The 10,710-nt window shown below is 56.5% G+C and overlaps 1 protein-coding gene and 1 long non-coding RNA gene across 2 annotated transcripts; one reads left to right on the top strand and one right to left on the bottom strand.

The window, feature by feature from the left end:
- Positions 1-1,530: 1,530 nt before the first annotated feature.
- On the bottom strand, positions 1,531-4,341 carry CEBPA (CCAAT enhancer binding protein alpha). Its single transcript, XM_036345935.1, has one exon. It carries the CDS (start codon positions 4,196-4,198, stop codon positions 3,140-3,142), a length of 1,059 nt encoding a protein of 352 aa, XP_036201828.1. The 5' UTR covers positions 4,199-4,341; the 3' UTR covers positions 1,531-3,139.
- A 469-nt stretch (positions 4,342-4,810) lies between these two features.
- Positions 4,811-10,119, top strand: LOC118674316. Its single transcript, XR_004973616.1, has 3 exons — positions 4,811-5,328; positions 7,861-8,289; positions 8,417-10,119. It is a non-coding gene; the product is annotated as an uncharacterized LOC118674316 (long non-coding RNA).
- The last annotated feature ends 591 nt before the right edge of the window (positions 10,120-10,710 follow it).

Raw genomic sequence — 10,710 nt, 5'->3', positions numbered from 1 at the left:
GTGGTGGTGGTGGTGGGGGGGTTTGCAGGAAGCAGTGGGTGGTGAAGAGTGGCTCTCCCCAAGGGCCTCTCTGGCTGGGCACAGAGCATGAACTAGGCAGGTTCCCCCATGCTGCCCCCAGCCCCCCACAGGCTACTCTATCAATTCCTTTCCTGGGGCTGGCTGTGGTTGGATCATCTTGTCCCCAACAAAGCCAGCCCTGGCCCTAAGGATCTGCAGTAGGACGGGTGCCCTTTCAGGAGCTGACAGCTTTGAAAGAGGAAATCCCTGGAGATGGGACTGTGGGAGGGGAGGGGAAGGAGTGAGGGTAGGAGGGGTGCCCCTCCCCCACTCATCCTGGGATCTGTTCTGGGGGCAAAGGGGGAAGCCAAGGCTTGGCCCCCTCAAACAAGAAAAACTGGAATTAGCACTGAACTCAGAGAGGGTTTGCTGGGGCCTAGCAAGCTGTGGCCTGCCCCAGGCCTCTAGGCAGGCGGTGGGGCTCTGCCTCCTTGGTTCCCAGGCAGCAGGGCAGGCCACCGCCTCCTCAATGGGCTGATGGCCTTTCCTCTGCCAAGGGCGGCCATGGGTGAGGAGGCGGCAAGACACAAGACAGAAAGCGGGAGCGGGAAGGGGGTAGGTCACCTTATTAAGCACAGTCAGGTAAACCCAAAGCTTTCAGAGTTTAAGAAGAATGTGTAATTTCTTGAAACTGTCGCAGCCCACAATGGCATATACTATCAGCTGCTCAAGTGAACACTCTGGGGGAGGGTGGGAAACAGAAGGTAAGAAGTGTTTTTGCCTTTTGCCCTCAGAAAGAGTCAACTCTGAAAGCCTGCTAGCCTCCTGGGGTACTTCCTCTCAGGCCTTGCTCTTTCAGGCATGGAGGTGCACCCTCGCTGGTGGCTACCACTGCTGCTAAGAGGGTGTCGGGGTGCCTGTCCTCCTAGGGCAGTTGTCCAGGTGGGGGGCTTGATGCAGGGTGGACACAGTGGGCAGCATGGATGTCGGGCTGGTTCCTTGCTGGGTGGTGCGTGGGGAAGGGCCAGACACCCAACCTCAGGCCTGCCGTGGGCCCTTTGTTTCTGGGTGGGCTGAGCTGGCAGGGAAGGTGTGGGAGGCTGGTGGAGGGGTACTCAGTCTTAGGGCTGCCTTTCAGGGCCCTGCCAGAGTAGGCTGCAGCCACGTGGCCCAGAGCAAGGGGCAAGGGGTGAGGGCCCCACAGCTAGAGGCCTCTCCCTGCCCACCCAGGGTCCTGCTGTGGCCAAGGCAGGTGTGGGCGAGGCTGCTCCAGAGCTGGAACTGTGAGTGTTTGGAAGTGAGTGTGGCCGAAGGGCCCCTGGAGCCTGAAGCTGCTGCACAAGGCCTGCCCGAGTTCCAAAGAGGCTGCGGCAACTTCAGGCAGGGGGCTCCCTCTCCGAATCTCTCTTCTCCCAAAGGGCCATGAGAGGCCACACCAAGGTCCCATGAGCCCCCTGCCCCCTGCCCCCCAAAACAGTCTCCGACCAGGAGATGTTCTTCAGGCTTTGGCATGCTTAGCTTGGAGCCTTGTCCTCTTTCTGCCATTTATTTGTCTTGGTTGGGAGAAGTCACCCCTTTAATGTACAGAGGGGCTCAGCATGGGTACAGAGTGAATGGAAGTCAGGATCTCAGCCAGAACATATGCTGTGATTATTTACAAATGTGACCTGGCTCACAGAAAACCGTGGAAGTAGCTTTTCTGGTTTTAAAAAAACACCAACATTTACTTTGATATGTTTATATTATAGATATAATACATAAAACATCTAGCATGAAACTCTACGTTCTCCTCCAAAGAAGAGAACCAAGCTGTCCTCTGCTCCCAAGCCCAGCGATCTGTGTGTGCTGGCTGGAGGCCGCCTCCCTTCCAGACCCGGAGCCAGGCCTCTGTGGGGGACAAGCCTGTGGGCAGCTTGGGGCCAGAGGGGACCAAGGTCCACAGCCACCCCCCAGGGAAAGCTGAGGGGAAAGGGGAAGCCCATCTTGCCTTTTTGGTTCCTCCGGGAGCAAAAGCAATCCCAAAACCAAAAGGAAAGAGAGCCGCAGACCCTCCCTGCAGCTGCTGACGAAGAGTCTCATTTTGGCAAGTATCTGAGCAAAACCAAAACAAAACAAAAACCAAAGAAAATGGTGGTTTAGCATAGACATGCACATTCACATTGCACAAGGCACCACTGGGACACAGAGAGGCCAGATACAAATGTTGATATCGGCTGATAAAGCAAAATATTTGGAAATCTTCTCATAACTTGGGTCCCTCCGGGACGGGCTGACTGTGCTTCATGTTTGTATGGCAACGCTGGCAACATACAGTACAGACATGGTTGATGGCCCCAGAGTCCCTTCACCCCTCTCCCAACCCCCAGACCAGACCTGTAGGCTCCCCTCTTCCACCAGGCCACCACTCCCATGTACATATGTCCTTATAGCTAATCCACACCTAGCTTTCTGGTCTGACTCGGGGTGAGGTCTCCCACTGGTCGCATGGTGACTCCCATTCCGGGAGTTCTGCCCTGGAAGCCCAGTCCGTTGTAGGCTGGGAGGTTAGAGACAAGGAACTAGGGACCCTCCACCTTCATGTAGAACTAGGGGAACAGCCTTAGGTTCACAAAGCCCACATCCCTGTTTCCTCCTCTCCAAGGACAAGGAGCTGAGGAGCAGCTGGGACTGGCTTATAGGATCTCTGCTCCCTGAACCTTCCTCCAGCCGGAAGCCTGCACCCGTCCTCTCTCACGGGGGCCTGCTGCAGCCTTGCAGCCTTGGGACCAAGGCAGGGAACCCTCTAAATAAAATGACAAGGCACATATTTGCTCCCCCTACTTGGTAGGAATCAGAGCAGTGAGTTTGCATTTCCAAGGCACAAGGTTATTCCTTAATACTAGAGTTGCCAGGCTCCCGGCTTGGCCCCGGGCACTTCTCTCTTACAGGAAGAAACTACTGCCTGACCCTTTATCTTGGACGCACCGTGTCCCGCGCAGAAGAAGGCAAGGGGCACGCGCGACAGTCCAGGCTTTCAGGCGGCATCGGAATCTCCTAGTCCTGGCATGCGCGGCGTGGGCAGTCTTGAGATCCCGAGACCACGAAAATACTCCCTGGGTCCCAGCCGGGGGTCGGCCCAGGGCGGTCCCGCCGCGGCGCCTCACGCGCAGTTGCCCATGGCCTTGACCAGGGAGCTCTCGGGCAGCTGGCGGAAGATGCCCCGCAGAGTGTCGAGTTCGCGGCTCAGTTGTTCCACCCGCTTGCGCAGGCGGTCATTGTCACTGGTCAGCTCCAGCACCTTCTGCTGCGTCTCCACGTTGCGCTGCTTGGCCTTGTCCCGGCTCTTGCGCACCGCGATGTTGTTGCGCTCCCGCCGCACCCGGTACTCGTTGCTGTTCTTGTCCACCGACTTCTTGGCTTTGCCCGCGCCGCCGCCAGCGCGGAGATCGGGGTGCGCAGCGGCCAGCCCCTTGAGCGCGCCGCCGGGGCCCGGCAGGCCAGCGGCGCCGAGCGCGGGCGCTGGGTGCGGGCTGGGCACGGGCGTGGGCGGCGGCGTGGGGTGGCCGGGCTGCAGGTGCATGGTGGTCTGGCCGCAGTGCGCGATCTGGAACTGCAGGTGCGGGGCAGCCAAGGGCGCGGGGGGCGGGTGCGGGTGCGGTGGCGGCGGCGGCGGCGGCTGGTAGGGGAAGAGGCCGGCCAGTGCCAGCTGCTTCGCCTCGTCCTCCTCGCGCGGCTCCTGCTTGATCACTAGCGGCCGCAGCGCTGGCGCCCCGACGCGCTCGTACAGGGGCTCCAGCCTGCCGTCCAGGTAGCCGGCGGCCGAGCAGCCGTAGCTGGGAGGGGGGCCGTGCGTCCCCCCGGGCATAACAGCGCCTCCGGGTCCCACCAGGGCGCCCGGGTAGTCAAAGTCGCTGCCGCCGCCTCCCACCGGGGCCGCGGCCGCCTTGGCCTTCTCCTGCTGCCGGCTGTGCTGGAACAGGTCGGCCAGGAACTCGTCGTTGAAGGCGGCCGGGTCGATGTAGGCGCTGATGTCGATGGACGTCTCGTGTTCGCAGATGCCGCCCAGCGGCTCCTGGGCGGCAGGTGGGGCGGGGGGCTGCGCGGGGCCCGCGCCCCGGAGAAAGCCGAAGGCGGCGCTGCTGGGCGCGTGCTGGGGGCTCTGAAGGTGGCTGCTCATCGGGGTTCGCGGCTCCGCCTCGTAGAAGTCGGCCGACTCCATGGGGGAGCTAGAGTCCTCCCGGCATGGCGAGCCTCGGCGGCCTCCAGGCGGCGCGGGGCACCAATGCTGCCGCAGCCCACCGGGAGCCCCTACTTGCTTGCGCCCGCGCAGCTCCGGGTCGCGAATGGCCAGGCCCGCGCGGGCCCCGCATTTATATAGGAGCAGCTGTCGCCCTCTAGTGTCCGACTATCGGCGACGGCGAGTGGCGCCTCCTGGGTCTTAGGGCCTGCCTTCAGGAGGAGCCGGCGAGTGGGGCTGGAGCGCGGCGCTGGCGGGAGAGGCCGCGCCGCAACGCCCACTGGCCCCTGAGCCGCGAGCAGAACCGTGACCCGCACGCGGGGCCCCATCCTCGGCCGAGTTGTCGCCCCCACACGCACGTGGTCGGTGGCGGGCCCCCCTTCTTTAGCCTCCCCAAGACACCCACTTCCAGCCAAAGGCCGGCCTTCCAGCAGCACCCCGCCGCCGCGCAGGGGGTTGGTGGCGTGCAGCCTTGGTCTCCGAGCTACTGTGGCGCCGGCTCGCTTTAAAAGCTAGAACCAGTCTTGTCCGGGATCGGGGTTTCTGGAAGGCGGCGACGTGGAGAAGGAGCCGGGGTGGGGGTGGGAGGCAGAGAACAGTTTTGAAGATGCGGCCCAGGGCACACCACCGTGTGGAGAGGCCCGGAGCGCGGTGATTGAGCGTCTTTATCGCTGATCACCGGGCGACCCCGCCGATTCCGTGTGGTACCTCTCCCTGCTCTGCCTCTGGCAGTACTTCGGGGTTTCACGGACTCCGCGGCGCCGGGCACTAGGACCCCGCGGGGAGCAGAGGGAAGGGAAGGCGGCCGCGGTCAGGGAGCCTGGTGGACTTGTCCGGTCTGACCGCCTGGGCTGGAAAACTTTTTCTTTTTAATTATTTCTCCTCGCCGGAGCGCTAGGGCTGCTAAGCGCGCGGGGCTGGCTCGGCTACCCTGCGCGGGGCCGCCAATTTTTCCCTGTGCGACGGGCGGAGCTGGATTCCGGGGCTGGGGTACCGGGACGAGGGGAGCGCTCTGAAGCGGGAGGCGAACTTGCCTCCGGAACGGGGATCCCGAAGCGGGCTGGCTGTCAACGGGCTGGAATCCGTTGACCTCTCCCCGAATCCCTATTCAGGTGGGCTCCAAGGCGGGCGCAGAGGTGTCGAGGGAGCGCCTAGGGAGAACCTTGCTGGGTGGTTTGCAGGGCGGAGTTCCCCGAGATCCTGGGGAGCCAGGCGGCCAGGGCAGCTGCCCTCTGGGCGCTGCGCCGCCTGCCTCCGCACTCACTGCTGCCGGCTGAAGGGGTTTATGGCTGTACGCCTCCCCAGCCACGTGGAGCCTCGCGCCTTCTATGTAGGGATCGTGGGGACAGGAGGGCTCGCAGGGGGCCTCATGGGGCCGAAAGTCGATCCTGCCACTACCCCCCCACCCCTCGCCCTTTCGACTTAGTGCTCTCAAGTCTGATGCTGCCTGGGTGTTGGTTGGAGGTGGGCCTGCCTGAGAAGTGCCCGACTGGGCTTTCAAGACCCCCTCCCAGACAGCGGCCTTCCAGGGCTTGGCAAGGCGCCACAACCCTCCCAGGAGCCCTCAAGGCCAGCGCCAAAAACACGGCCTGGTTTCCACTGTGGTCACAGTAAAGAAGCAATTTGTGCTTTAATCAAGTTCCTATTCAACATATTTTCAATGATTAATGACCCAACTGCTTCATTTTTTTTTAGTCCAGACCTCAGACACAAAATATTTTTAGCTTGATATTTTTGGCCAGGGAGTAAAACTAGATACGTTAAATAAATAACCTATGTGACCCGAGGAGCTGCTCTCTTGGCCAGAGGCAGGACCCATTAGCACACCAGCACCTGTGGAGCCTGCAGGGAAACTCGGAGTGGGATTTTCAGCTTTTCCGCACTGCCACGAACGGTGGCAGTCCCGGGGAGGAGCAAGGAAAAGGCTCCTGGAAGATCCTGTTCACAGCGTCTACACCTGGTTTCCTGCCAGGGTCAGAGGCTCCCAGGGCTGGGGAGCTGTGGAATCAGGCTTTGCTAATAGGGTGTGTGGGGGTGAGAGAGGCGCCCAAGGGGCCCACACCCAGGGTCCCAGGTCTTTCCACAGCAGAACCAGAATTCTCCCACAGGCCAGCTCTGTGCAAGGTGCTTGGTGCCCATAGATGAGTGAGAAGTGGCCTCTGCCCTCTTGGGGTTGGGGGGACAGACAGGCCATCACACAGTCTGCGGGGAGAGAAGGGCCCCCTCACAGAGGAGGTGTCACCAAAAGAGCAGGGAATGGGCCTGGGCAGAGGGATGTCATCCATTAATTCATCGAAGGTCTGTTAGGAGACACACATGGGGATGAAGGATTGGTGTACTGTGTGATTGATAATGGGACACCCTGCCCTGGTGAATGCGGGGCTCTGGAGGAGATATCAACAAATTTTGTTTGGGGAGGTGCTATGGGCTAAATTGTGTGCCCCCCAACCCCATACACACATTCATATGTTGAAGTCCTAACCCCCAATGTGTTGTATCCAGAGATAGTATTTTTTAACGAGGTGATTAAGGTTAAACGGGGTCATAAGGGTGGTGTCCTAATCAGATAGGATTGGTGCCCTTGCAAGAAGAGAGGGAGAGCTCCCCCCCACCCCCACCCCCACCCCCACCCCCGCCCTGCCAGCACATGCACTGGCACCCATGTGAGGACACAGGGAGAAGGCGGTGTCTGCAGGTCAGAGAACAGAGCCCTCACTGAAACCCAGCCATCCTGGCACATTGACCTCACACTTCCAGCCTCCAGAACTGTGAGAAAATTAATTTCTGTTATTTAAGCCACCTGATTTGTGGCACTTTGTTATGGCAGCCTGAGCTGACTAAGGAGGCCAGAGAGGGCTTCATGTAGCAGTGGACCTTTGAGCTGCACTTTGAAGGATGAACAGGAATTGGCTAGAAGGATAGGTGGACAGACCGGCAGGTGCAAAGGTGGAGAGGCTATGAGTGCATGGCATGTTCTGGTAACAAAGGACAAGATGTTTGCCCGGCTGGAGTGCAGGGATTGCCAGGGAGGGGCCTAGATAAGGCTGTATCCGAAGATGGAGCTGGGTCTCTGGCCAAGGCCACTCCAGGTGAGGGGAGAACCTACCTCACAGGCTTCTGCCAAGCAGCTTTTAGCAGGCGAGCACTGTGACCCACCCCTGGGGCTACCCCCCACCAGAAGCTCCCTTAGTCAGGTGGGTGTGGATTCCCAGCACACGGCTCCAATGCTGCCCATACTGAAAACTGCCCCCTCCCATCTCCTCTTGGGCCAGGGGTGTGCACACTGCCAAGTGCCTGGTAACATGGCCCATGTAGGCCCAGGCAGCTGCCTCGGGGCTGTTTGAGCAGGAAGTTCCTTGGCCTTATAAGCTCCTCACTTCAAGGGAAGGGAAGGGCCAGAGGAAGGCATGAAGAGGGTCCTCTACCGTGGGGGTCCCTGAGTCTAAGGGTGGTATGAGGGTCTGCTGGGCAGGGACTCCGTGCCCTGGCAGGGCCAGCTCTCATTCAGTGCAAGCAGGAGAACAGTGACACCACTGCGTCCAGCCTTGTCTAGGGGCCCATGGCCCTGCTTCTTTTGGAGGAAGTGTCAGCAATAATTTCAAACCTATACCCCCAATTCATCCCTTCTCTCCATCTCTCCACAGATATCCTAGTTCCAGCCACCATGCTCTCTCGCCTGGACCATTGCAGCAGCCTCTAACCAGTGTCCCTGCAGTCCTCCTTGCCTCCCCCTCCCCCAAGCATCTCCACAAAGCAGCCTGAGTTACCCGTTGAACATGTGCTGGGATCATGTCACTCACCTACTTCAACTTCCTGTGACCTCCCACTGCATGTGGAAGAAGACGGGTGATGTCTCAACCTGGCCACAAGGCCTGCATAATTTGTCCCTCACCTCTTCTTACTCCTCAGACTCTTCTTGGCTCCGAACTATGCTCTTTGGAGAGCCTAGTGTCTCCCAGCCTCAGGGTGCTTCAGTTTGCTGTGCTGGCTCCCTGGAATGTTCTTCCGAAATGTTGGCATGACTCCTTCTTCCTGTCATTTGAGTCTCCCCTTCTTGAAGAGGTTCCTCTCAGGTATGAATTGCACACTAGCCACCCCTCCCCCACTCCTTAGGCCATTGTGTGTTTTATTTTCCTCATAGCACTCTCTGGAAAATGGTCTTGTTTACTTCTTTAACTTGTTCCCTGTTTCCCACACCAGAATGCCAGCTCCACAGACAGGACCTTGTCTGTCCTGTTCCGCCTATTTCCAGAGCTAGAACAGGCCTTGGCATATGGAAGAGCCTCAAATATTTGTTGACTGGACAGGAATGGATTCTATTCAAGAAAACCCTTACCCGGCCATCCTCCCAGAACTCAGCTTCTTCCCAAGCCTAGGAGGGGTGCTCAAGGGTGGCCCCAAAGGATGCTGGGGAACACCCAACCCCCTGGGTATCAGGAGCCTCTGAAGCCGTGCCTGGCAATACTGCCAGGGCCTGGAGGGTCTACACAGTGCCTCCTGGCTAACTGGAAAGAAGCCCCTCAGGCAGATGCAGCCCCTGGGGCTTGGCTGAGCAGAAAGTGCCTTTGTCAGGAGGAAACGGGCCCCTTTCTCTGGAGAGGTGCAGCCCAGCCAGGACACAAGGCTAGGTGAGTGGAGGCCTCCTGATGGGGCTCGTTTGTGTAGCGACAACTTCTCAGCCAGACAAGACAGCTCTGGAACCCCCTCTCCTCCCACTCTGGCTCCAGAGCACCCCTATCTGTAGGGCACTGCTGGGAGGGTGCCCAGGAGAGCAAGACTTAGTCCTTGGACACGAGGCATCAGATCCACCTGGGAGAACAGGCCTGCCTCCTGCAGGCTCACGTGGGAGGCAGTGGCCGCCCCAGCATGTCGACCTCACAGCCCTACTGCTCAAGAGGTGGGGCCGAGCTCCTGGCCCACTTTTGTGCACCAACCATTTGGATCCCATTGCTTCTCTTTGCTGATTCCAAGGATTTATCCCTCAAGATGCATCTTAAAAAACAACAAACAAATAAAATTTAAAGAAGGCAAGAAACTAAACTGCAAATCAAAGCAAGAGTCTTTGGGTGCCGGCGCATGGAGGGCTCAGCTCTAGCCCTCTTCCCTTGTGATTGTGCTGTTCCCCGGTCTCATGCCCGCCACGCCGGGTAAAACATCCCCTGAGTGCAGACACTGGAGCTACAGGAGAAACAAGCTGCCCACAGCGGGCTGCCCATGTCTCCAGACTCCTATCCGTTCCAGCCTGTTCGAGTCCTCCCAAAGGAAGCTGATATCAGGTCCCGCTATGGTCTGTGCTAATAGACTGTCTGCTTATGGAGGTAACAAGCAGAATGGCTAATGTGCCATTCTTGACTTCCAGGATAAAGCCTTAACGGAAAAAAAGGCAACTTGCAGAACAACATGCAGCTCCCACTTTTTGAGAACCGATTTTTAAAATATATCTTATGGGTATATAGAAAAAAGTTAGGAGGAATACACACCGAACTGTGAACAATGGTGCTGCCCTGGTAGGAAGGCAGAAAACTTGCACTTTAAATGTATACACTTACGTATATTGCACTTTTCTTTTTAATCCTCACCCGAGGATATGTTTTTATTGATTTTAAGAGAGAGAGGATGGGAGAGAGAAACATCTATCAGTTGCCTCCTGCATGTGCCCTGACTGGGGATCAAACCCAAAACCTAGGTATGTGCCCTGACCTGCAATTGAACCCATAACCCTTTGGTGTACGGGACAAGGCTCCAACCAACTGAGCACCCGGCTAGGGCGTATATTGGACTTTTTAAACAGACAAGTATGTGTTTATTACTTTTATAGCTTTATAAACTATAAAAATATTTTAAATCACATTAAATTTATAGTTTTATAATTTTTATAGTTTTATAAACTATAAAATGCTTTAAAGTCACCTTAATGTACTCTACAAATATATAATGTGACAATAGATTCCATAGCTTTGTAAATAACTTCAAAATACTTTTTAATGGCCATATTTTTTAAATTAAAAAATCTGGAAACATGGTCTAAGAATGAATAGTTTTCTGATTTGTGAATTTGAATTTGCTCATATGGGAACCATACCTAGTTATAGACACTAAATCACATTCTGTTCTACAGATAACAAGTCATCTTTATTTTAAATGAGAAAAGCTCATTTATTTATATATAAAGAACTATAAATCAACGTGAAAAAGAATCATAATTCAAAAGAAAGTGGGTGTACACAGTTTATTTTAACCAATAGTAAATGCAAATGATTTTAAACATGTTTAAAAGTGCGAAGACTCTGAATAAAAGATATGCAAATTAAAACTAAACTAATATGACAGGTCAAGTTGAAAACCTTTGATAATGTGCCATCCTGATAAATAGGTACAGCAAACAGGTAGGGCATATTGAAGCATCCTCTTTGGAGGGCATTTTAGCAATACCTGTCTAATTTAAAGGTGGATTTGCCTTTCACCAGAAATTCCATTTATAGAAATTTAATCCC

Source organism: Myotis myotis, unplaced genomic scaffold, assembly GCF_014108235.1.
Source record: "Myotis myotis isolate mMyoMyo1 unplaced genomic scaffold, mMyoMyo1.p scaffold_m19_p_19, whole genome shotgun sequence".
In the NCBI taxonomy this organism is placed as follows: Eukaryota; Metazoa; Chordata; class Mammalia; order Chiroptera; family Vespertilionidae; genus Myotis; species Myotis myotis.
Note: the sequence above shows the minus strand (reverse complement) of the source record. Positions and strands in the feature narration are given on the sequence as shown.

Coding starts and splice junctions, on each gene's coding strand:
- CEBPA (XM_036345935.1), bottom strand. CDS start 4,198: ATGGAGTCGGCCGACTTCTACGAGGCGGAGCCGCGAACCCCGATGAGC.